The 25429-nt window shown below is 53.7% G+C and overlaps 1 protein-coding gene across 2 annotated transcripts in view; it reads right to left on the reverse strand.

Annotated features, from left to right (window-relative positions):
* Positions 1 to 5054: 5054 nt before the first annotated feature.
* The window catches only part of CCDC12 (coiled-coil domain containing 12), a 54295-nt gene continuing 33920 nt past the window's right edge, over positions 5055 to 25429 (reverse strand). The window contains exons 3-7 of one of the 2 annotated variants that reach the window (XM_043587260.1): positions 8605 to 8684; positions 6916 to 6977; positions 6661 to 6695; positions 5510 to 5586; positions 5055 to 5414 (exon numbers count right to left, since the gene is read on the reverse strand). In XM_043587260.1, the coding sequence (XP_043443195.1) occupies positions 5332 to 5414; positions 5510 to 5586; positions 6661 to 6695; positions 6916 to 6977; positions 8605 to 8684 (337 nt within the window). In that variant the 3' untranslated portion in view covers positions 5055 to 5331. The other variant, XM_043587261.1, reaches the window with a different exon arrangement.

A 25429-nucleotide genomic window follows, 5' to 3' on the forward strand; every position in this document is an offset into this window, starting at 1 on the left:
GGACACTACTTCTGGAATTGCTGCTCACAGCTTGTACACGTGTTCCGCTTCTCCAAAGTGGTCGCACCCTTTGGGTGGCAAGTGACAGCCCCAGTGCTGCACAGCACATTCACATAGCTAATACCACTTCTGTCCGAACGTCTGATGTTACCCCAGCTACCTTTGTTGGTTCTGGGCTTGATAGAGCTTTTCTAATCCCTTCACTTTCCATCTTTCTTTGAGTTTAGGTTTGGGTTTAAGCTTTTTTTTAAAACAGCATCAGACTGAGTTTAAAAAAATAAGGTGGTTTAGTACACTGATGTATTTTGGGTTAATTTACTTGTCCCACTTTTCTCTCTTTGCCTTCTTTTGGGTAGTTTGTTTTGTTTTGTTTTTTTGTTTTGTTTTTTTACAACTGCTTTGGAAGTGGTACACTCTTTTTCTATTGTTAGGGTCACTGCAGAAATGTCAGCCTGCCTGTGTAGCAGAGCCTGAGTCTTTTGTCTCTTCACCCGTGAGCTTCGTAGAGAGCTGTAATTCCAATCAAGAGTATGCACCTACCACTGCTGTTACATGTTCTCGTAGCCCTGGTCTTACTTTCACTCCATGGAACATTCTCATTTTATAACCTATTTAGAGTTCCACCTTCTTTCTCTTTGTTCCTACTTCTAGCTCAGATTTTCCATCTGGGATCCAGTCTCATTTCAATCTGAAGACATCCTGTAGAACTTTTTTTTTTTTTTTAAGAATGCTTATTTATTTCATTTTTAGTCTTTTTTTTTTTTTAACATTTATTCATTTTTGAGAGAGAGACAGAGCATGAGCAGGGGAGGGGCAGAGAGAGTAGGACACCCAGAATCAGAAGCAGGCTCCAGGCTCTGAGATGTCAGCATAAAGCCCAACATGGGGCTCAAACTCACAGACCATGAAATCATGACCTGAGCTGAAGTTGGACGATTAACTGCCTGAGCTGCCCAGGCACCCCTATTTAATTTTTTAACAACAGCTTGAGATATAATATATATCTCATACAATTTGCCCATTGATAGTGTATAATTCAATGGCTGTTAGCGTATTTCCAGATGTGTGCAACCACCATAATCCACTGTAGAATATTTCCATTACCCCCAAAATCGATTTTTTTTTCATGAGGGTCTGCTGGTAATAGATGCTCTGGGCTTGCTTGTCTGAAACTATCTTGTACTTATAAGATATTTTCTCTGGGTATAGAATTTTAAGTTGACAATTTCTTTTCGTCCAGTTAACACTGATACCAGAAGGTATCTCCCCAGTTAACACTGGTTGTGGTTGAGACATCTGCTGTCTTGCTCATTAAAAGGGAATAAATCTTTTCTAATTTTAACATCATTTCTGCTCTTTTCATTCTGCCAACTTATTGCACTGTGTCTGGGTATGCAGTGGTGTTAAAATACATCCACAGATCCTTAGACCTCCCTTCCAGAGGTGGAACTAATTCTCCTTTGAGTGTGGTCTGGATGTAGTGACTTGCTCCTCACAATATAATGTGGCAGCACATCACTTCCAAGACCAGGTCATAAAAGGCTCTAAAGCTTCCACTTGCCTCTGTCTTGGCTCGCTCACTCTGGGGAAAACCAGTTGCCACAGCACGCAAACACGCAGGCAAGCCCGCCAGAGAGATCCATGTGGCAAGGACTTGTGCACACGGCATGCTTCCATGAGCCTTCCTGGGAGTGGAAGCCATCACGAAAGCATACCCCCCAGCCTCGGCCAAACTTTTGGGTGGCTACAGCTCTGGGGGATGTCTTGACTGCAACCTTAAAGAGACCCCAAGCTGGAACTACCCAGGTGAGCTACTCCTGCATTCCAGACCCACAGAAACCATCCAGTAGTAAAGGTTTGTTTCAAGCCACTGGGTTTTGATTGTAATTTGTATACAGTGATGGAGGATTGATCCAAGAAAACATTTTAAGTAAACTTGCCTACTGAGCTTTAACACACATACAAAAAGCATACAGATCATTATGTGTGTGGTTCGACGAATAGTCATAAAGTGAATATACCTCATTAATCACCATCCACATCAAGAGATGGGACATCTCAGTGTTGGTTTCTTTTTTCTGCCCTGCTTGAGATTTGCTGGCCTCGCTGAATCCGTGGACTGGTGATTTTGAAAAGTTCACAGTCATTTAAGAAAAGTGTTTCCTCCACTCCATTTTTGTAATTTTTTCCTCTCCTGGGACTCCGATCACACATCATGTCGGCTCTTCCTACTCTGTCCTCCATCTCAGCTTCTTGTTTTAGGTTTTATCAATCTGTTTATCCTGCTACATTCTGGAAGACCTCTTCAGGCCTAGCTTCCTGTACATGAACCGCTTCTTTAGTTCTAATTCACAGATGCAGGGCTTTTAACTGCTGTAATAATTTTTATTTCCAGAACATCACTTTGGTTTTTGGCAAATCAGTTCCTATTTTCAAGCCTGTCTTTTAATTCTTGCATCATTTTTAAACATTTAAATCATCTACCTGGTCATTCTAATGTATGAATCCTTTGCAAGTCTGATTCTACCACATCCCTGCCCATGTACTTTGCTTCTTGTGCCTTGTTGCCTAGTAGATTTGGTTGGTGACCTTTTCCAGAAGCTGCTCACTTTTCCTGAACTTTATCAACAGGCGTTCGTTAAGGACTGCAATGAATCAAGGTTCATTCAGGTAGGATTTGCATTTCTATCAAGCATCTGAGACCACCACATTCTGGAGCCATTTATATTCTTGGCTGGAGGTTTCTCATGAGCAAACCCACACAAGGGTCAGCTCAGTTCTCAAGGGAGACCTTTTTTCAGTTCAGTCAGCGGCAAGGTTCAGTTTTCCTTTGGGATGCCAAGACAGCAGATTTATTATTCGTTCCCAGAGGGAGCTGCCCTTGGGGGCCCCAGCTTTCTGGAGGGCTCTCCTACAAGGCCCCTCATTATGCACAGCATGGCGTTATCTTAGCCCCAGGCACCAAGGACCCCCAAAACCAAGACTGGTTTCACCTGGTTTGTTACATATCTTCAAGGCAAAGGTCAGGCTTCAGCATTCTGCTGCTTCTCTTACCTACTTGCTTGAGTGTTCCTGACTTTCTTGCCAGATCAGTGATGCATTTAAAAAGTATTTGTTGTAATGACTTATTTACCTAGTGTTTTTAGCTGTTTGCAAAGGGAGGATCACTTCAGGCAACTATTCTACTGTGATGCCAGAAACAGAGGTGGTCAGCCATTCCTTCTTCAAGTACCTTCTGTCTCCAGGTTTCTTTTCTCCATCTCCTGTCCACTAAAGGCCATCGAGCAGTACGTCAAGGTTCTCAACCCGCCCTCTCCCTCTTCTTTCTCTCTCTCTGCCACCTTTTAGAGCTTCAGCTTTCCCTTCCAATTTATCAATTCCTTCTTTGTTATTATTAGTTCCTCCAGTGAGTTGCTGAGTGTGTGTGTGTGTGTGTGTGTGTGTGCGCGCGCGCTGCTTATTTTCATAAACATTCTTTGTTTCCAAGATTTCTAAACAGATCTTCCTCATGCCTAATCCCTGTTCCTGAGACATGGGGCTCAGTCCCTCTTTTATCTCTGTGGTAATAAAACAAACACTCATTTTAAAAGCCTGTTAGGATGTAACTGTTTCAGCTTCCTTGGGTGTAAATTCTTCCACATGTTGGGATGGTAGCCATTCTTCAAGGTGTTGGATTTTCTCACATATTTTGTAATGTGAGTCTAAGTGCCCATCGTGTGTGATGGTTTTTGTTCTCCTCTCTCTCTCTGCCTGGCAGTTTTCTATAGGCATAGAGAGCTGTAAATGCAGAAGGAAACTTCTCATCAGCACTCGGGGCTCTTGTTCTGTGGGGCTGGCCACACTCTAGTCCTGGTGGAAAGCTAGCCGCCAGTCATCACGTGTGAGTCTCACACTGTCACGGACGAGCACCCCACTTCCTACAGCAGTCCTGGGCCGGGGACACCTTCTTATCCTTTATTCCCAGGAAGGGAAGCCCAGCTCCAGACGCTGCTATGCAGAAGGAGTGTGGCTTTAGACCTGACACCTGTGGGCATGTCTAACCCCCACTGGTGTGGGAACCAGAGTGCTGGGTTGCCCACTGCTCAGCCAGCCACCTGCCACTTTAGCCCTATCATCCCTGCAAGTTTCTGCTCCCTTTCTGCACAAATTACCTTCCTCGGGTAGTTGCGTACTTTTAGCTGAAAGCATTTACTTTTTTGTATGAGCATGCCGGTCTCTGTGTGCACACACTCACTCCGCCACTATGACCTGGGTCCTCGGCACTGTCTGCCAGAGCCAGGCCATGTGTTCCTCCGACTGAGCACAGAGGGGACAACACCCTGGAATGACACAGGGCGGGGGTGGGAGGCTCAAGGGGAAACCCTGAAGGAGACTCAAGAGTGTAATCATTCTGGTCATGAAATTCTAGCTGGCCACAGGTACTTGGACTCGGGAGTTGTGGCCAGCCAGTCACTCTGGAGAGTCAGCTCCAGAGAAGGCTCACGGTCCTAATGCCAGGACCCTGGGGACCCAGGGTCCACGACCACACTCAAAACCAAAGCTATGATACCCTAGTCTATATGAGCCACCCTCCCCAATACAGGGGCCCTGTCCCAGAGAAGCCACAGTCTAGCTCCGACTGTGTTGTGGGGAGAAGGGCTGCTTGGGGTTGTGCAGGGTGAGAGAGAACAGCACCAGGGGCCTGGAATCTGGAGCGGCCCAGAATGGAGCCTTGCCAGGCACAGTGCACCCCCTCCACACCCCCAGCCTCTCTCACACTGTGAGGGAGTCCACAGAGGACCAGGGTGGGAGCCCCTCCACGCTGTCCCACAGACTGCTGCGAGGCCCAGGCCCGCGAGGCTTCTCTCAGACTCAGTCTCTGTCACCTGTGGGTTTTGACACGACTACCTTCTGGACTCAGAAGGTCAGGCCTGGGCCTTTTGCACCCCTCCAGCCTCAACATGCCCAGCCCAACGCAGCACTTACTCATACTAAGCTTCACCTCTGCTCTGCCTTGGGGCCCAAACCCACAGCGCCCCAGGACTCAGAAAATATTGACAGGTTTCTGGCGCACATACAGGTCTGCTTGTTTCTATTTCTAGAGATAAAAGAAAGTTCAAAATACATACATATGTACAGACACAGCAAGCCCACAGGGTTGCTGTCAGCTCTGCCCCTGTCGGGGTGACGGGGACCACTTAGGAGACAAGGAGCTGACCTCACCCCACGGCGGGGGTTCCAGGCTGACGGGGCGGTTTGGCTCTGGAGGTAACAGCAAGCCCAGCCCCACCCTTGCCCGAGACCACCCACCCACAGGACAGGCCTGACAGGGGCAAGGGGACATGGCGTGCCTCAGTCAGAGTCACAGGCCTCTTGCTCGGTGGTGGCGTCCACTGCAGAGGCCAGGCTGTCCTCTTGGCCTTTCAGCCTCTCACCTGGATGAGGGACAGACAGAGGAGTGGGGAGGGGCCCCGTGCTTGGGCCACCACCCAGAGGGCAGGGATCCCGCCTCGCCAGGCCCTGCACTTACGGATCAGCTCGGCAATGGCCCTCTGGGTCCGTTTTTCTAGCTTCTCTAGTTTCTTGGCTACGTCTCTCTTGAGGTCCCTGGAGCAGGCAGGTGCGAGGAGGCCGAAGTTGAAGACTGGCTTGGTGTGGCCTTGGGACCCTCCCCTCCCAAAGCCCCTCTGGCATTAGGAATCACACTCAGCTGCCTGAGGAGACCACCCCGGGGAGGAGACCACCGCGGGGAGGAGGCCAGGAAGCTCCTCTCTCCCTTTCTGCACCCTCCAAAACCAGGCAGCAGTCACCCTCCCGTGTCCCGCTGAGGCAGCGACTGATGGCGCAGACCCACCAAACACGGGACCGAGTCAAGGTGTGCAAGGGTGGGTGGTATCTCAGGGTCCCTCTCAGCCTGGTCCCCTCGGTCACCATCAGGGAGTGACCTGCCCTAGCCCACTGTGGGTCCTGCTCCTCCTCTAGCCGTGTGCTCACCCTCACCACCAGGAGCTTCCAGAAGTGCACACACAGCCTATTCTCCCTGCCCAGGGATTCGCAGGACACATGCCCCGTGCTTCTGTTTCGACAAATGAGAACACCTTCAGTGGTGCTGTACTTGTCACAGAATCGCTGGTGAGGGATGTGGCCTGCACCTCGGGCCCAAGGTCAAGTAGAACACAAGCCCCAGGCCACATGGCCCCTCTCTCCCCCACTCTGTATCAGCCTGGTCACAGGGGCATCGGGAAAGGATGAGCAGCCCCATTTCACAGAAGAGGAAACTGAGGACAAAGCAGAACAGGCCAGTGGCAGCAGAACTGGGACAGCCATCTATACCTGCCCTCCCCATCCTCTCGCCTCCATCCTGTGGCTCCTCGAGGGCCAAGGCCGGCCTTGCTCAAATGGAGCTCTCTGAGGTGGCCGGACCCCCACCCTTGCAACAGGGACTTCTTCAAGGGACTGCTGCTCCTCACCCTCCCGGAGCCCCTCCCCCGCCCTCCAGGTGTCACCCCCATGGCCACCCTCTCATTCTCCACTTCTGTCCTGTCAGCACGTCCTTTGGTCAGCAAGTGTCCACACTGTCCGTCTCCCTGCTGTGAGGTGGGAGAGGCCCAGCCTGAGGGCCGCGTCTGGCACCCAGAGCGGCCGGTGGGTCCGCGCGAGTCCTGCAGCGGCGGCACTCACCAGTCAGGCTTCCGGGGCGCGAGGTTGGCCAGGTCCTGGGGAGGAAGAGACACGTGTCAGGACCGGAGGGCCCCCGCTCCAGGGCACGTGGGCAGACAGGGGACTGAGGCAGAAAGTGGGAGAAAGGGAGGGAGAAAGGAGGGGTGTGGGAAAAGGGGGCGGAAGGGAATGAAGAAGTGGAGAGGAGGAAGAGGGAAGTAGGAGGGAGGAGAGCCGTGGGGGAGGAGAAAAGGGCCCACGACGGGGGCCACTCACCACTTCCTCGATGACGGGCTCTGGCTTGGCGGCCTCCAGCTGCTCCTTCACCTTCTCTTCCACTAGAGGGTGCAAGACAACAACACAGGCCTTCGGAAAGGGGCCGCCACTCTCCCTGAGGCCCACGAGGCACACCCGGCACCCCGCACCGGAGAGGGGGAGGGTGCGGAACGGGCTCCCCCTGAGACCCTGGGCTCTCTCGCCCCCACCTCTCCCGGGGCACCCAACCTCCAGAGGCGAAGACTCTGCAAAGGCAGCCGTGGAGGCAGGCCTGGGTTTCCCCGGATGACAGCCAACCTGGGGCGAAGGAGGGCCGGCAGGAGGCAGACGGCTAGAGTAGACAGAGCCCAGACCTCCAGCAGGGAAGCATGGCCAGTATTCTCGGCCCTTCTCCCCAGCTGGGAAATGAGAAAGCTGCCTTGGTATATCCACAGGATGGTTCTGCGAAGAGCTGTGAGGACTGGCTTTCCCACAATCTCCAGGGGCTCCTGGGCTCTGAGGACATCCTCTGGGCCCTGGACTAGCTGGGGCACAGGTGGCTTTTCTTCCCATCCCACTTGGATATGTGCTCGCAAGGATACGTGCTCCCCACCTTGGGGAGCCCTGACCTCACGCGCCTCCCAGCTATGCCCAGCAGCTGACGGCACCCTAACCCTAACCCTAACCTTGGGTGGGGAGAGCAGGAGGGCCTGCCTAGGCCCAGGCGCACTAACAAGTCTGGGCTCCGGGCGCTTCCTCCAACCACCCCACAGCCACCCCCCCCACCCCCCCCACCACTCCCCATCACTGTGGCCACATGTTGCCTCACCTGCCTCCAGCCACAGATGCTGAAGCCGCGGGACGGGACCACTCCCCGCCCCTCTCCCCGGTCCCGCCTACTGCCCCCACCATGGGGGCCCAAACCACGAAGCGAACCACCTAAGAAGCACGCGAATCTTGAGGTGAACAACTGGGGAAGTAGACGAGGGTGGGGCGGGGGTGGCTGAATGGGCAACAATTTGCTGTCTTCAAGATAAACGTACAAATTATAAATGAATAAAAACGTACTTATTCATTTATAATTTGTATAATTAGAAACCGATTACAGAAACGAAGGATAAAAACAGGGCCAGGGGTCTACGTGGTAAGTATTCTGCATCTCCAGTGTGGAGCATCTCAGAAGCTCTCGGCTGCTGTGCTGCTCCCCACGCCACGAGACCGGGCAGCCTCACGGCCAGGCCGCTCACACAGGGACACCTGCCGTCAGGGACACCTTCTCCATCCTCTGCGCTCTGGCACTGCCACGCCTCGCAGCCGGCGGGCACCTGCCCGCCCGCTGCTCTCTGAGCACCTGAGTGGTCAGCTCTTCTCCAGGGTCTCTCACTCTGACCCCCAACTGCCCCCAGGATCCATCCCCACCTATGCCCCTGCCCCTGTTGCCCCTTCCACGTCTCAGCCCAGAGAGGTCCTTTAGGGGAATGGGGCCTCTTCTCTCGCAGGTCCCCGGAAGGCCGTCCAGCCGTGCCCTGACCACCTCTCTGCTGTCACTCAGCACTGACCACTTCTGGATGGCTGTGAGACGTTGCCAGGGGTCCTGGAGGCCCAACTTCCAGGCCTGGCACTGCCAGTTACCCTCCAAGAGAGAACGACATCTGACAACGTGGAGGCGGCTGACGGCGCCTCGGAGGTGGAAAGCTGCAGCCCACCTACCGGCGACTGGCTTGGCCTGGGGCACCCTCCTCCTCTTCAGGTCCTCGTCCTCTGGGACATAGTTCCGCAGCCTGAGTTCCCTACGAGAGGAGATGACAAGCAGAGATGGAGCGAAGCATGTGGCAGTCTCGTTCACCTCGTACACCTGGAGGTCGGACTGTGAGGAAGCCACACGAGCCGGTGACTTCTAGACTTTCCTCTGGTCTCTCTGGAGACGGCCTGGTGAAGAGGGAGAGCACGGGAACAGAAGGACCATAGGGACGGGCCCCCTCTCCATGCAGCCCCGTCATCTGCCGGGGAGCAGCTGGGCGGGTCACTCCGCCAAGGCCCCGGCCGCAAGGTAGGTTCGCCCAGAGCTGGGGCCAGGGATGCCCAGGAGCATTCTCTGGCTGTCTCTCCTGGATGAGCTCCATCTGACAGCCGGGAGAACTGAGGGTCAGAGAGACTGGAGCATTTTCATAAGGTCTCACAGCAGTGGCTGCAGCGTCTGACCCGGAGTCAGGGCTGGAGCTCTCGGGCTGAGTTTCCCCTACAGGACAAAGCTGGTGGTCACCCACTGTTTCTCCAAGCCTGGCTTCCTTCTTAGAGCCTTTGTGGCCTGGAGCCGCTGGCACAGACCTCAGCTCCTGGTGGCAAGGGTGTGTGCGTGCGAGTAGCCGGCAAGGGTGAAGGACAGGCACGACAGCGTGCAAGGCTGGGACAGCCGGAAAAACTGCATGGCCCCGCGGCCACAAGAGGGCTTTAAAACGCTACTGGGCAGACCCCAAGACCTCCGTGAAGGGAGGGGAGCTGTGAGGGACCAGGATCACACACTGGGCCCGGCCAGCAACAGCGCTGTTACTTTCCTCTCACGTCAGTCCCCTTGGGCAGGGGTGGCCTCCACGCCAGGCGTGTGCTGGGGTCTCCCTGGCTCAGCAGCTCATCAATCCCGACCCCCACACAGGGAAGCTTGACCACAGGAGAAACGGCCCGAGGCTCCCTCCACGGGCTGGCAAAGTGACACTTTGCATGTGGGGGCTGCTGCTTCATAAAGGCAAGACAGACTGTGGGACAGACCATTTCCACTCTAGGGAAGCAGAACAGCCCCCTGACATGCCAGCCAGGTGAGCCTGGGAGGTGGGTCCTCCTTCACTACGTCTTCTGAGCCCCTCAACGGCTGCTGGCCCCTCAGAAGTCCTGGGATGGTTTTCCCAGCAGGAGGGTTCCCACAGTCCGTCACCTACCAAACCCTCTGTGCCAGGCAAAACCGCTGCTGAGGTCCCCTGTGCAGGCAAGCTGTTCTAGAGATGAGGCAGCAGGTGTCTGTGGCCACACACCCAGCAAGTGGCAGAGGTCTGAATCTGGGAGCTTTCTGTTGCCAACCAGTCCCTATCACCAGCTCTGGCAGCCCCCTTCTCTGCCAGGGCCCCATGCCCAGAGTCCACAGCGCTAAGAGCAGGACACCCACCCTGTCCTCTACCCTCTAGCGCCTCCTGCAGGCCTGCTGGTAAATGCCACGGAAGCCCCAGCAGAGAAAGTGGGGCATGATTCGGTACACTGACTTTCGTTCACAACAAGGTAGTGAGAAAAGCAGAAGAGAAACTGAATGTGGGAAGAAAACTGCATGGACTAGTGAGAAAAAAAAACAAAACAAACTATCGCTCTCAGAAACCAGCTTCAGGGTTTTGTGAGAAATCAGCAGGAGAGAGGGGAGTCTGCTAGGAACTGGACCCAGAGCTCGAAGCCCCAGGAACAAGTACCCGTGCCCTAGCCGCCTTGCTGCCCAGGCTTCGTAAGATGTTGGAACAGGGAAGACACAGCAGGGGGACAGGGAGAGGGCAGCACAATAGGAAAGAGCAGCACTGGCGGGGGCGGGGGCGGGGGCGGGGGGGGGGGGGGAGGGAGGAGGCTGGCCACACAGCAGCCCCATCCCCCACAGCAGTGCTACCGCCCAGCGTCCCCGGCTATCCCTGGAAGCTGAGCACCGGTCTAGCAGTCGAGAACACCTGTGTCCCAGTCACTGTGGGACCATCCCATTCTCGGCCTCAGCTTCCACATCATTAAACAAGAAGGGTATGTCCAGCTCCGTCAAGCTACATCCAAGCCCTCTCTGATTCACTCTGTGAGAGCTCATGAAGAGATAGCCTCTAATGAATGCCCAGTTACCTGCCCTGCCCTCGGCCCCCACCCCTGAAGGGCAGGAGTCTCTGTGACAGGTCATGGGGGCACTGGGTTCTGCACCAGGGCCTGGATTTTCCAACACAGAGCTGAGGTTTAACCCCCTGCTTCTGAAAATGGCTGAAAACACCTGACAAGAGACATATTTTTATTTATTTATTTAATTTTTTTTTTTTTTTTTTTTACCATTTATTCACTTTTGAGAGAGACAGACAGAGCATGAGCAGGAGAGGGGCAGAGAGAGGGGGAGACACAGAATCCGAAGCAGGCTCCAGGCTCCAAGCTGTCAGCACAGAGCCCAATGCGGGGCTCGAACTCACAAACTGCGAGATCATGACCTGAGCTGAAGTTGGCCGCTTAACCAACTGAGCCACCCAGGCGCCCCGAGACATATTTTAAAAAATCTGTGGGGCGCCTGGGTGGCTCAGTCGGTTAAGCGGCCGACTTCGGCTCAGGTCATGATCTCACGGTCAGTGAGTTCGAGCCCCGCGTCGGGCTCTGTGCTGACAGCTCGGAGCCTGGAGCCTGTTTCAGATTCTGTGTCTCCCTCTCGCTGACCCTCCCCTGTTCATGCTCTGTCTCTCTCTGTCTCAAAAAATAAATAAAACGTTAAAAAAAATTAAAAAAAAATAATCTGTTAGCCTTGGACAAGCCCCAAGGCAACCAGGATCTGAGGGACTGCAATCGTAGGGAGGGCAAGTGTGACAGGTGAGCCTGACACTGGGCACCTCATCTCCCCTAAAGCATCTGTCTATTTACGAGCAGAGGCTGCACAGCTGAGACCCCAAGGAGAGCTCCCTGCAATCTCATGTGGCCGAAGAGATAAAAGTTTCCATCAGTGCAGGAAGGAAGCCTCTTCCCCAGTCCTGAGAGGGTGGGTCAGGGCACCCCTAGTCTAACTGCCTGCCCGAAGCTTGAATACATCTTCCCTGGAGGAAAATAAATGATTCAGAACCCCAGATTATCTCTAAAATGTTTCATACACAACATCCAGGATTCAACCAAAGCCACAAGAAAAGAAAATAATAATAAAGATCACAGAAATACTCACAGGAGATCCAGATATTAAAATGATTAGAAACGAAATATAGGGGCACCTGGGTGGCTCAGTTGGTTAAACATCTGACCTTGGCTCAGGTCATCGTCTCACAGTTTGTGGGTTCAAGCCCCGCATAGGGCTTTCTGCTCTAAGCACAAAGCCTGCTTCAGATCCTGTCTGTCTGTCTGTCTGTCTCTCTCTGCCCCTCCCCTGCGCTCGTTCTCACTCTCTCACTCAAAAAAATAAACATTTAGGGGTGCCTGGGTGGCTCAGTCGGTTAAGCGTCCGGCTTCAGCTCAGGTCATGATCTCGTGGTTTGTGAGTTCGAGCCCTGCATCGGGCTCTGTGCTGACAGCTCGGAGCCTGGGGCCTGTTTCTGATTCTGTGTCTCCCTCTCTCTCTGCCCCTCCCCCGCTCATGCTCTGTCTCTCTCTCAAAAATAAATAAACATTAGAAAAAAAAAATCTAAAAATAAATAAATGTTTTTTAAAAAGAAATGAAATATAAAATAACTGAAATTTGGGGGTGCCTGGGTGGCTTAGTCAGTTAAGTGACCGACTTTAGCTCAGGTCATGATCTTGTAGTTTGTGAGTTGAGCCCCACATCAGGCTCACTACTGTCAGTGCAGAACCTGCTTCGGACCCTCTCTCCCCCTCTCTGCTGTTCCCCTGCTCGTGCTTGCTCTCTTTCTCAAAAATAAATAAACATTAAAATAAAATAAAAATAAAAATAAAAATAAAATAACATAACACATTTTTTAAAGTTCAGGAAGATATACCACAAGGTGGAGAATTTCAGCAGAGTATCTGAAACTGTAAAACTTAATGAAATGGAAATTCTGCAACTGAAAATCAACCAAAGTTAAGAACTCAATAAATGGATTTAACAGCAGTTTATTTTTTATTTTTTCAACTTTTTAAATTTATTTTTGGGACAGAGAGAGACAGAGCATGAACGGGGGAGGGGCAGAGAGAGAGGGAGACACAGAATCCGAAACAGGCTCCAGGCTCTGAGCCATCAGCCCAGAGCCCGACGCGGGGCTCGAACTCACGGACTGAGAGATCGTGACCTGGCTGAAGTCGGACGCTTAACCGACTGCGCCACCCAGGCGCCCCTTAACAGCAGTTTAAAACAGCTAGAGAAAGGGTTCGTGAACCACCAATAAGTCAGAAAATACCCAGACTGAGGCACAGAGGGAAAAAAAGTTGGAAAATAGAGAAAAGAACATAAGAAACCTATGGGACATAGCAAGAAGATCTAACATACATATAACGACAGTCCCAGAAGCAATGTTTAAAGAGATAATAGCGGGGGGCACCAGAGCAGCTCAGTCAGTTAAGTGCCAACTCTTGATTTCGGCTCAGGGCACAATCTCACAGTCCGTGAGTTCAAGCTCTGCATCAGGCTCCATGCTGACAGTGCAGAGCCTGCTTGGGATTCTCTCTCTCTTTCCCTCTCTCTCTGCCCCTCCCCTGGTCATGCCTGTACACTTTCTCTCTCTAAAAATAAATAAAACATTAAGAAAAGAGAGAGATAATAACTGAAGATTTTACATAATAAGTGGAAAACATCCAGCCATACAATATACACAGATTAAAGAAACACTATGAACCCCAAAGAAGAGCACACCTGGGAAAATCATTATCAAACTCCTAAACACCAAAGACAAAGAGAAAATTCTTAAATTCAACAGACACCTGATCTTCAAAGGAGAAATAAAACGGACAGCCGATTTCTCGACAGAAACAACGGAAACCGACAATGGGGTGATATGGCCAGAGAAAGAAAAGTTGGCGAAACTGGTTGTCAGGGAATCTGTTCTTTACTAAAGGGAGTGCTTTTGACAGAAGGAAAATGACCTCAGATGAGAGCAATCAAACTGCACGTAGGAATTAAACACCTCAGAAAGAGTAACTATGTGGGGAAATCTAAATGAATATTGACTGCACAAAAGAGTAAAAATGACTTGTGGGATTGAAAATGCAGCAGGAATAGCACTAGAGACGGGAAGAACCATCCATGGTGTGAGAATGTTCTGCAGTCCTGGCGTCGCATGGGAAACGGCACAGTGTTACTTTATGTTGGACTTCGGTAAGTTCAGGATGTATGTTGTATCCCTACGGAAACCCCTAACGGGAAAAAGAGTATATAATTAACAAGTTATATTAACAGGAAATGGAATGATTAAAAACAAAACAAAAATCCAAAAAACCAAAATTGAGATAAAAAAGGAAAGCTGAGAAACAACAGGTTCACACACAAAACGGGCCCAGGCCGCCATCCTGGGGGCTCCCCACGGCGGCGGCATCTGGCGGTATCCGGAGCTGCCACAGCTCTGGGAGGCTGGGAGATGGGACTACACCACGCCAGCCGGGCCCCTTGGAAGCTGCCACAGTCACTAGGCAGACAGTGGCATCTGGAGCTCACTCTTCTAGAGGCCACTGGAGCCACGCACAGGTTCTGCTACCCTGGTCTTAAGAATGTGGAGGCTGCGGCGGGAGGAGGTGCTGGAGCCCGAGGCTCCTAACAGGGTGACCTGGGTCCAAATCCCAGCTTTGATGCTTCCGAGACAAGGATGGGAAGGGTCATGCTCTCACTGGCTTCCACATGGAAATCAAAGACATCTTGATTTCATGAGGCTGTGTAAGGGATTCAAGCTGTGGACATCGATACTGAACAGAGTAGGGCCCTGCAGCACAGAGTCAAATCTCCCAGGAGTGCCTTGTTCTCACTCCACAATGCTGCCCCAGAAGCCCCGCCCCATACCCCAAGGGCTCCACCTGCCAGGGTGGGAATATGGCAGACTGTCCCAAGATGGGACAGTTAGCCCTCCGAAGCCCAGAGAGTAACCCTCGAGTGCAGCTGGGAATAGCAACCCAGCAGACACATACGTGGCCTAGCAAGGCTTCTCAAAATACCCTCCATGAGCTAGGGTGCCTGAGCAGATAAAGTGGTCCTTGTGTGGCCCACCGGGTGGCAGAGACGTGCCTATTCCTGCACACCACACACCGAATGGCAGGACGGGCCAGGACATACCATCAGCAGTTGAGGGCTAGCCAAAGAACAGAAAACTACTCTCTCCCTGCCTGCCTCCTCAGTGTGTCTGGTCTCCACGAGTCCGGCCTCGGTCACAAGTGAGTCCCGGAAGCGGGGCCAGCCAGGAGCCTGGCTTCTCTTCTCTTACTTATCTCTGCAGCCCTCTCTGCTCAGAACCGGGTGTGGAATGGACCTGGACTGGACTGAAATCTGCGGATAGGGCTTAGAAGACAGGCTCTGAGGCAAGGCCTAAGCAATAGGCCATAGGCAGGGTGGGCTGGCCTCAGCCCCAGCCCTGGCCCTGGAGGAGCCACAGGCAGAGGCGTGGGAGACGGCCAGGTCAGAGGAGTGCCCAGAACTTTTCCCCAGCCATCTCCGGGCCTGAGGCTACAAAACACATGAGTCCTGAGCTAGGGGCTACGGAGGACACAGACTTGAGCGCCCCTTCCCCGAGCTAACCCTCTCCTGGTGGGGAGAGAACGCTTCACGCAGACCCTGGCCACATGCCCTCTGGCCTGTATCAACAACAGAATGCCACAGGACCAGAGGGACAATGAAGATGCTCTTTGTGACTTTTGTGGGATGAACGCCATGATGTGCTACTGCTAGACTAACCAGAGCAAGGTGAGGAAGAGTAGTGTGCTGTCACGTGTGTAAAAACAAGTGTGCTGTTTGGCGGGGGGGTGGGGTTGGACATACCAGCATATTTTCCTATCTGTGTACCGCCTACCTCTGGAAGATGCCAAGAAGCTGGCCCTAAAAAGGTGGTCTTAGGGGCACCTGGCTGGCTCGGCTGGTAGAGCACATGACTCTTGATCTCAGGCTTGTGAGTCCAAGCCCCACATGGGGGCAAGGAGCCTACTGAGGGGAGGGGGGCGGTTGTCTTATAAGCAAGAGTTGGGAGTGAATGAAGAATTTTTTCCCGTGTGCCTTTTAATACCTTTGAATTAGGAGCCACGAATCCCTTACATACTCAAAAACTAAAATTAAATGTGTAAATATACACCCAAATAACTACAGACGTCAGATCCATCACTGCATAACCACTGAAAACGTTGTCTGTGAAAGACTGCCCTTAACACGCAACCGAACAATTAACAGAAAGACAAAAACAACCAAACGCTGACAGTGATTATCTAAGCGATTTTTTTACTTGCTTCTCTGATTTTCTGTAGTTTCTAGAGTTGCTAATGTAGTTAATATTCTGTCTGCACAGAAACAGCCAACCAATTAGACAGAAGAAAACAAAAAAAGAGGCAGCAGGCAGAGGGGACACAGTGAGGCTGACCCCCAGGAGCAGGGACTGTGGTGGGCTCAGCACCCGGCAGCCATCAGCGCCTCTGGCCAAAGAGAAGCAGAGGCCAAGACGCGCTCCGGAGGCTTTTGGCCCTGGAGTCTACGGACAGGAGGACAACACAGTGAGCCCAGTGCCTTCTAGGACTCCACCCTTTGCAACCACGTGTCCTGGGCCACCCACAGGCCCCTCCATGGAGGCAACTGGCATCTGAGTTTAGCCTGTGGTCTGTCCCATGGGGAGGGCAGACACAGAGGCCACCTGGGAACCTCTACTTTCACCCTCTCTGATCCAGGGTCCCCAGTGTCCCCTAAACAAGACTAAGCCTCTTAGCACAGTCCTGGCCTCATTCCTCATTGGTCCCTACAGCCTGCTTTCCAATCAAATGTCCCCTGGGTCACTGCCAGCCCTGTCTCCTACACACTCTGAAGCCCCTTAGGCTTCAAGAGCTAGCTCAACAAGATGGCACTGTGGGCAGCCCAAATGTCCCCACTCATCCCAAGACAGCTGACTGCTCCTCTCCTTGCCCCCTCTTTGCCCTACATGCCCCTACCCTCTACTCAGCAGCCCTCACACCACACTGCACATGGCCCCTTTGTGGCTGTCCTGCACACCCTGCCTTATAAGTGCCTAGGGACTGAGCTCCAGCACTAAGCTCCCAGCATGCGCTTGCCCCCGGCTCGATGGAAGAATTCAGAGAGGGCACTGATGGGTGGCCAGGGGCCCTGTGGGCCTTTTAATGCTTGGGAAGACAATATAGGAAGTAAAGGATTTGTGCCCAGGAGATTCAAAAAAGGCAGGAATGTGTTCTGGTCAAGGCAGCCAACTCCTAAGTGACTTCCATTGTCTCCGTGGCAAAGCAACAGTGATGCCCAGGTCCACATTCTACGGAGCCTCCTTAAGTTGGGGGAAATGTACCCCTTCCCATCTCCTCTCTTCCGCCTTCTCCCCAGGCATCTGAGGAGACCTATCAAGTGCCCGAGCAGGTTCGGTGACCGCTGAGAGGTCTTCCTCAAGACCAGCTGCAGGGGCCCCAGGCGTGGGCTGGCTGGGAGAGCCCGGGGAGAGGACACGGAGGTGCCTTTTCACACCTTCCATGTGTGCCATTCAGGGGAAGGGAGGAGAAAGCTGGCATTCCCTGTAAAGTGGGAAACTCTACCCAGGAGTAAAGTTCTAGAATGTCCAAGTGAAAGGAAATTTCCAGATGATGTGGTCCAAACCACTCCCTGGTGAACGGGCATCAGAGAAAGCCCGCTGCTCATGGAGGTTTCCTAGCCCTGGCCCACTTCACCCCCCTTCATCCATGCTACCAGCCTTACCCTCTGGGACACGAGCCTCTCTTCTCACCTCGCACGCAGCCCGTCCTGCACCCTGGGAGAGAGGCCGGAATGGGGCAGTCCCACATGGCCTGCTGAGAACACAGCCCACCCCACCCAGCTACCTTGGTCCCTCCTGGACCAGAAAGAGGGCTGTCTCAAAGCTCTCCCCGCAGCCACTGACCACAGGGAAGGCCAAGCCCAGGAGGGACCTGCGAGACCCTGGAGGCCAGCACTGGCTGAAGACAGCAGCTCTGACCGCAGAGGCACACAGTGTGCACATCCGGGGTACAGAGACGCAGGGCTCTTCCAGGGACACACACACCCCAACAACCTTCTGGGTGCCTTAGGCTCTGCACACGGACGACACTCACCTCCGTGTCCCCAATACAAACAAGGCCTCGTTTCTTGCTACCAGTGGCCAGACCCTGGAGACCCGTGAAAACAAGGTGACAGGCGACCATCTCAACTGGTGTCCACAAGGGCTCCAGAGGCTGGGGTCACTTCCCTCAAGACTGATGAAAGCGTTCAAACCTCATGACCTGATAAGCCTGCTCTGGGGAACTTATTCTGTAGAAATAGCAACAAAACAGGGACAAACAAAACACAATGTTCCACACAGAAATGTTTCTGGTAGCAGAATCTGTAGTAGCCCTGTGTCAGACACTTGTGGCTCTCTTCTGGCAGAGTCCCCCAGAGGATGAGCACCCTTCCAGATGCCGGCCAGGACTGGGGGTGAGGGTGGGTGGGAATGTCCAGCTCGGGACAGTGCAATCACAACACCTAGAAACTTCACTATAGGTAAAGTGCAAGATCAGCGTGGAAACTGTTGGGCTACGGTGATGTTTTTGTTTGGTGGCTGCTGAAAGTTTAATCCAGGACACTTGGATACTTGATGGTTGGCTTAATAGCAAATGAAACTTTTAAAGAGCCCAGCGGCTTCCCCACTCATGGGCAGAAGACATAGGACTCCAGCTGTCCTCCGACTCTGGCCACACCATGGGGACAGACTACAGAAAGGGGACAAAGCTCCCTCCCCTTCCATCCGGCCAGCTCCACCTCCACCCTGCCAACCACCCCAGGCCTCCTGTCCTATGACAGGCAGAGAGGATGTGGCACAAGAACCGACCACGTGCTGGACGGGGCCACATCACGTGGACAAAGCCTCTCAAGTGACCCCTCAGAGGGCTTCAGGGAAAGCGGTGGGAGCTCCCGCATCCGCTGGTCCTGCCCCGGCCCCAAGGCCCAGGCGACAGGCAGAGAATGGGATAATGCTTGCTTCTCAACAGGAATGCCCTCCACATGCTGCCCTCAGGGCTGCCCTTCAACCTAAGGTGGTTACTGACACGTTCCAGACGTGGAAATCAGTCCAGAGAGGCTCATGGATGCATTCGAGGCATCGGAGTGAGGGAAAAGTCAGAGCCAGAATCCAAACCCAGGTCTCTGGCCTTCAGGCAGACCCCAGTCCCCCCTCACCGAGCTCCTCAGGGACCCGCGATCATGTGGAAGAGTAAAGGCTTCCTGACCCCACGCCCGGGAGTCCTGCCCAGGGCTGCAGTCCCACTTGCAAGTGAGCCCTTGGTGTTCCTTAAGGGGAAAATGCACGCTGGGCACCCCCCATCCTCCCGCTCCAGGAGTGCAGCCCACAGCGCCATTCTTGAAACCCCTCTTCCCTCTCCAAAGCCCATCCCCCCCAGCCCTCCGAGCTACCAGGACCCCCACTCAGCTCCTAAAATCACAGTGGGTCACAGGTGTTAGCGGCACAAAGGGCTTTAGAAATACACAACAGAAAGGCAGCCACGCCTTTGCCTTAAAAACAGGGAGGCCACAGGGCACCAGAGCCGCTAGGGATGGGACCCCCATGGGAGCCCCACCGAGACAGACTGACAGCTATGTTCACCCAATTGTGTCGGCCCCAAGGCCCACCAAGAGCACCAGATGCCCAGCCTCTGATGGTTCAGAAGAGCCAGCAGCTGTTCAAGGCAATGCCCAGGGCCAAGGGTCAGGTCCCTGCCCGGCTCGAGCTGCCGGCACAGCAGGGTCATGTGGCCTGCACCCGCTCCCACCCGAGCCTCTGCAGAGCCCAGACCACGTTCTCTGGATTTCCAGGTTGGGCTTTGTACCCACCCCGCCTGAAAACGCACAGCTGACGGGGACGTGAAGCACCAGAAATGGCTGAGGTACCAAAAATCAAGAGCTGAAAAATAAATTATGAGTAGTACTCTCAACGAAATATTAAGCAGCCATTGAGAATCTTGTAGAAGTGTATTTATCAAAAGATGGTCGGGCTACAGTACGTGAAAACAGTAACAGCAGGATATGCACAGATACATGGTGGTCTGTATTTTCTAAGTTTTCCACAACTGAAAGAAATATATAATTTAAGTACTTTGTATCAATTTAAATTTTAAAAGAGGAGGAGGGTAAAGGCTTTGGCAGCTGAGCTGAACCCCAAAGGGCCCACAAGACGAGGTCAGACACTGGCCACACTGGCTGTCTCGGGCCAGACGGGACTGGGGAGAAGGAGCCTGCACAGCCCCTCGCCCCCCATCCTCCTGGGGCCCAACCCGTCGCACAGGCCACACGGTGGATGGCGCTCGACCCCACTAGGCTGCCCTGGGCTGTAAGCCGCCAGCCTCTGCTGCAGGCTGCCAGAGGAACCCTCCTCTTCTCGCCGCACAGCTGCCTGGCCCCCCTGATGCCCACCCCGCCGGCCCCGGCCAAGAGGGCACGTGGTACGAAGGCTCTAGCACCTCCGTGTTTGGGAGCAGCGCTAAGGGTGAAGGTCATGGAGCAGAACCAGGCCTGGCCTGCCTCAGGAGCTGGCAGACAGAGGCATCTGGGGGGAGTCCCAGCGCTGTTCCGCTTGCTCTCAGGAGGGAGATCTTGGACAAGTCACTTCATCTGCATGAAGCACAGCTTCTTCACCTCACGGTGCACCACACCCACCCCCAAAACAGACAGGGGGATTTACTGAGAAGGGCTTTGGAAGCACTGATGATCATGACCTACGAGATCAGGACTTCTTTCCACGAAGAAAGGACCCAGCCAGCCTCCCACCTTTCCCTGACACAGAAGGGAAGCGCCTGGCCTGGTCTCACGGTGAACACTGCCTTCCTTCAACTAGTTCTCTCTTGGTTCATTCTCCCACATTCCAGGCCTATTCCTGAGCAACAGGGTCAGGAAAAGCAGAGCGGCCGCAGGTCTTTGTGCTGGTGCCTCAGCACGAGCCATGGAGCCACGCTCCCTCCCCAGTGCCACGGATGGGACAGCCCCAGGGCCGGAGCGCAGTGAGGGAAGCCAAGAGGAGTGGGTGAGGGCCACTCTGGTGGTTACCGCTACAGTGGAACAAGGGCCACTGAATCAAGCGGATGCCACGGGTCTGTGAGCACACCCTGGCACACAGACACCGTCCTGGGGACCCAACTCGCAGACAAAAGAAGGCCTGCCATTTGCCAGCCTACAGGGTTTGGGCGCCAGGCCAGGCCCAGGCTGGGCCTCAGCTGGGATGGGACCTCTCTCCACACGGGAGTGGGAGAACTGGTTTTCCATCCTGAAGAAGGAGGGCCAGTGGCCCAGTTTCTTCAGCAGCAGTGTGTGACACGCACTCCAGAGTGAACCACTGTCCCCGAATGGTGACTGCTCCAGCTGGGTGCAGACCTTGATCCAAAGCCAGAGGGAGGTGGTGGTTGTGGGGGCTGAGGGTTTGAGGCTTGCTTGTTCAGGCACTCAACAAGACACGCTCCCCTGCCCCATGCCCGGTAGAGTGTGCAACACCTCCCCTCTCCTCCCACCTGGCAGGGTGGCTGTGACTATCAGCCACGAACCCTACCCCAGGCACCCCTCTATGGCACATACGTCAGCTGACTTGCCATCAGAGGAAGTGACTGAGGGCTTGAAAAGAAAAAACAAAACCAGCTGACAGAAATACCCCTTTCTGTGGGCCAGCTTTCCAGGGCCGCCAGATCATCCCTTATCTAGGCAGCAGGCAAGGAGCTGTGTTAGAGATGAGTCATGGAGGCCCCTCAGAGTTAGCTACAGGGCAGGCTGGCTAGAAGAGGGCGGATCCAGCCCAGAGAACAAGCAGGACCCTTTTCTGGCAATGCAAACACATCTTTCCTTCCCACAGAACGTGGCTCAGACTGGTCCCCCTTCAAGGGACTGACTCCCCACCCTAGTGGGGATTTCGTTGTATGGGGACAGGGCAGGGTTTATCCTGAAGAGAGTAATACAAATTTTTAAAAAGGAATTTTGATCTACAGGTTCCAGGCAATTCCAATCAAAATCCCAGCAAGCTTTTCTCATAGATACGAACAAGCTGATGCTAAAATTTATCAGGAAGGGCAAAGGAACTAGAACAGCCAAGATTCTGAGAAGATTCCTTAGGCAAATGGGCAGGAGCACGGGCAGAGAGGAAGCTGGGTGAGTCGCCAGCATGGCTGGTGAGGGGCGACGTCCTGCGGTGCCTGCCTTCAATCCTGTCGGGTTTTCCTGTTTCCTCAGCCACATACCCTACCCCCCACGCCCCTGCATGTGCAAAATGATGCCGCTCAACTTCTTTGCTGAGGATGATCCGTACCAAGGAAGGGAGGCCCCACAGAAGACCTCCTAACGATTCATTTCTTGGCCAATGTACTTACTTCTATCCTTATCCACCCACCTCCGTTTCCCCCATGACTGCCCTATTTGCAAAGTTAGCATAGCCTACACAAACATTAGTTCTGCCTTTTCCAGGTGTGTCTGGAGTCCTTCAGCTGGCTCAGGAGGGCCTACAAGTGTCTTCTTCCTGCCCACAGCCCAGTGACGGTATCTGCTGTGCTCATCAGGAAAGCAAGTGTTATTTTTCTCCCCATCTTTCAGTCAAAGAAAGCCTCGGGTGAGGCTCACTGAGGCAATGTGACTTGCCAAGGCCAGAAGGCTCCTGAGTGGCAGTCCTGAGGTCTCACCATCAGCCTAGTTCCTACAACTTTGGGGCCGCTGCTGAACAAAGAACCGCCTCAACCTTTCTCATTTTGCTCAGTCCTGTCAGTGTAAACAAAGGCACATGACGACCTAGTGAACACCAACTGAAGAAACAGGCTGCGTGCCACGTGCCTGTGCAGAGCCTAAAGGCCACCATATTAAATCCTCCTCCCTGCTCCAGCGATCTGCATAAAAAGCCCGGGCTGGGGTCTACAAGCAATGGGTCAGAGGATGTCTGTCCATGCCTCTCCAACAAGTGGCCATCCCACTCGTCCTTTCACCCTGCCGGTTTACACCTCTGGACCTTCTCTGCCTAAATCCTACCCACTAAGATTCCAGACCTAACTCAAGAGGAATGTTCTCCAGGAGGCCTTGCCCTGCTGCCCTGGGCTGAAGGCAGCCTGGAGTGGGCCCTGCGTTTCTCTCAGGACACTTCAGAAGGGCTGGTGCCCACAGGGCTGCCCACCTGGCACCTAGGCTCAGTGTGCGTGGACCTGGACTGAAGCAGACTATTCTTACCTCCCAGGAGCCAAGGAAGCTGAGATGCTCACCGGTTAACTGGCCTCAGAGGTCATCTCTGCCATCACCACCCCCCCTACCCCCACCCCACCCCCCCGCTCAGTGGACCTAGGAAGTAGCCCCTTTCTCCCCATTGGCAAAGGGGGCCATGGCAGGGGGCTGTGGCCTAGGGGCTGGAGCCTGCTTTCAAGCCGTAAGCATCCTGCTGGGAGTTCCTTTCTAGACTTGGGGTACAGATGAGCAGAAAGGTCCCCTCTTTCCTGGGAGAGACACTGACAGACTCTGCTGCCTCATGGTACTTCTGGAAAGCCCACACCCAAACCCTGGACCCTGCAGTCTGGGGTCACACCCACAAGGGTCTGGCCACTTGGCACAGGGACTGAGGCCTTCCAAGATAAACCCAGACAAACCCTTTACTCTATGCCTGTTAAAGTGAGGAGAGTCCGTTTTTCCTGGGGGGCCACAAATTCAGTCCTGGCTAAGGCTGGGCTTCCTGACAAGCTAGGCAGTGACTGAGCAGCAGAGGGATAGCCACTGAAGTCAAGCCCCCGCCTACTAGGCCGGACTGGCCCACCACACACCCTGCCTTAAAGGAGGCAGGGTCAGAGGAAAGTGGAAGAACAGGATAAGCTGAAGCAGAACCCAATTCAGTGTCTTCAAGTTTGATCCCTGGGCTGCTAAGAGCAAAGGAACAGGGACCCTGCATTCGCTCACTGAGGGGTCTCACAGGGGGTCTGGAGCTTCACTACAAAGGACTCTAGCAGGTGAACGGGGTCTCTTTGACCCGGAGCTCCCGCACAGGAACCTGGAACCATGCGCCCTTCACTTTCTCTTTCACACTGCTTTCATTATGAATCTCTCAGGCACACAGGAAAATTCAGAGAATAACACAACACTTGTACTCACTTCCTCCAGAGTCAACAAAAGCAACATTTTGCATTTTTTGAGACAGGTTTGTCCCCACCCCCCACTTTGTTGTTGTTGTTAAAGAAATCCTATGCTGTAGCCGGTGAAGGCCTTTCCCTAATTCTGTCTCCTCCCCGCTTCCCAGCAGCTAATCTGAGGCCAGGAGCTGGTGCACCTCCACCTGCGTGTTTACACTTCTGCAGCTCCCGCTTCATAGCCCTTGACAGCTTACCACACACTTGCTTTTCTGTGAAGTCTGTCTCCCTCTAGAGAATGCCAGCCCCCTGAGGGCAGGGCCTGTTTCATCCACTGCTGCCTCCCAGGCCAGGAAGGATGCCCTGTGCCAATCAGACAACCAGCCGAGTCAGGCCTTGTTGAACGAGTAACACCTCTATCGCTGTGGGGGCTTCTAAATTTGATATACACGTTCCTACCCTGTCTGTTCTCAGTTCTGAAGCCTGCTTTTTCCTCTATCAACACCATGTTTGAGATTCAATTGCACAGTTCAACAGTCAAGTCTTCTACTCTATGACCCACCCACCTGCTAACCAATGACCCTTCTCTTTCTCATCAAGGAGGTCCCTGAAATCAGGGACCTTCAAGCAGAGCCAAGAGAGCCCAGGAATCAATGCTCTAGCCAGTGACTGAGAACCTAAGAACAAACCAGAAGAAAACCAAAGGTTCCCCCAGCAGTTACCACAGAACAGGGGAAACTGTGCAGGTACGCACCCCCAAACCACACAAGTGGAGTCACCTGACAAAAGAGCAACCACCTGGCCTTTGTCACCAGCCAGGCTCCCTGAGGTGATGGGGGGGGAGGGTGGACCCAATAAGAAAGCACAGAGCCCACTGGGGTGGCGAGGGTCCCAGCACCACCAACTGGCACCACCAGCCTCTCAGCACAGAGCTGTTACCATCTCTGATAATAAGGGAGGTGGCAAGGACCCCATAGGGCTGCTATGAGGACAGTGTGAACCCACTGGGTAAACTGTGAAGCCACACTCACACGTGCACGCACACACACACACACACACACACACACACACACACACAGACACACACACACACACCCCTCTGTGGACCTGGAAAGCCCTACCTCATTTGAGATCAGCTCCAGATGAGGGGTCTGCTCCTCCTGAGTTCCCACTCACACTGGTAAAGACAACACAAGGCTGTGGCATCAGGAAGGCCTGCTCCCTCCTCCGGGGAGGGTCCCCCGCTCCTGCTATAAACCCGCAAAGCACAGTCTGCCCAGGTAAGTTTTCTGAGGACCTCAAGATCCACTCCCCCAAGTGAGCCAGTGCCATCAAGCCCTGTGCCTGCTTGGGACAGAGGACATCAAGGTGACCTGTCCATTCGGAAACCAAGTGTGATCCTAAGCACAGCCCCCCAGCTACCCTTATGGCCCCAGCTCGGTGCTGGGTGTGGGAGGGAGGGCACAAGACTCAACGCTGGTATGGGAAGCGCTGGGCAGACATGAAGGTTCTCCCCAGCTCATGAAGACCAAACACAGAGCTCCTGCCTGCCCCACACGCTAGCTCTGCAAGTGGCTCCCGGGTATTTCTGATGCAAAGCAGCACCCAGGTCGTGCGGAGG

This window comes from Prionailurus bengalensis, chromosome A2, assembly GCF_016509475.1.
Source record: "Prionailurus bengalensis isolate Pbe53 chromosome A2, Fcat_Pben_1.1_paternal_pri, whole genome shotgun sequence".
Taxonomy (NCBI): domain Eukaryota; kingdom Metazoa; phylum Chordata; class Mammalia; order Carnivora; family Felidae; genus Prionailurus; species Prionailurus bengalensis.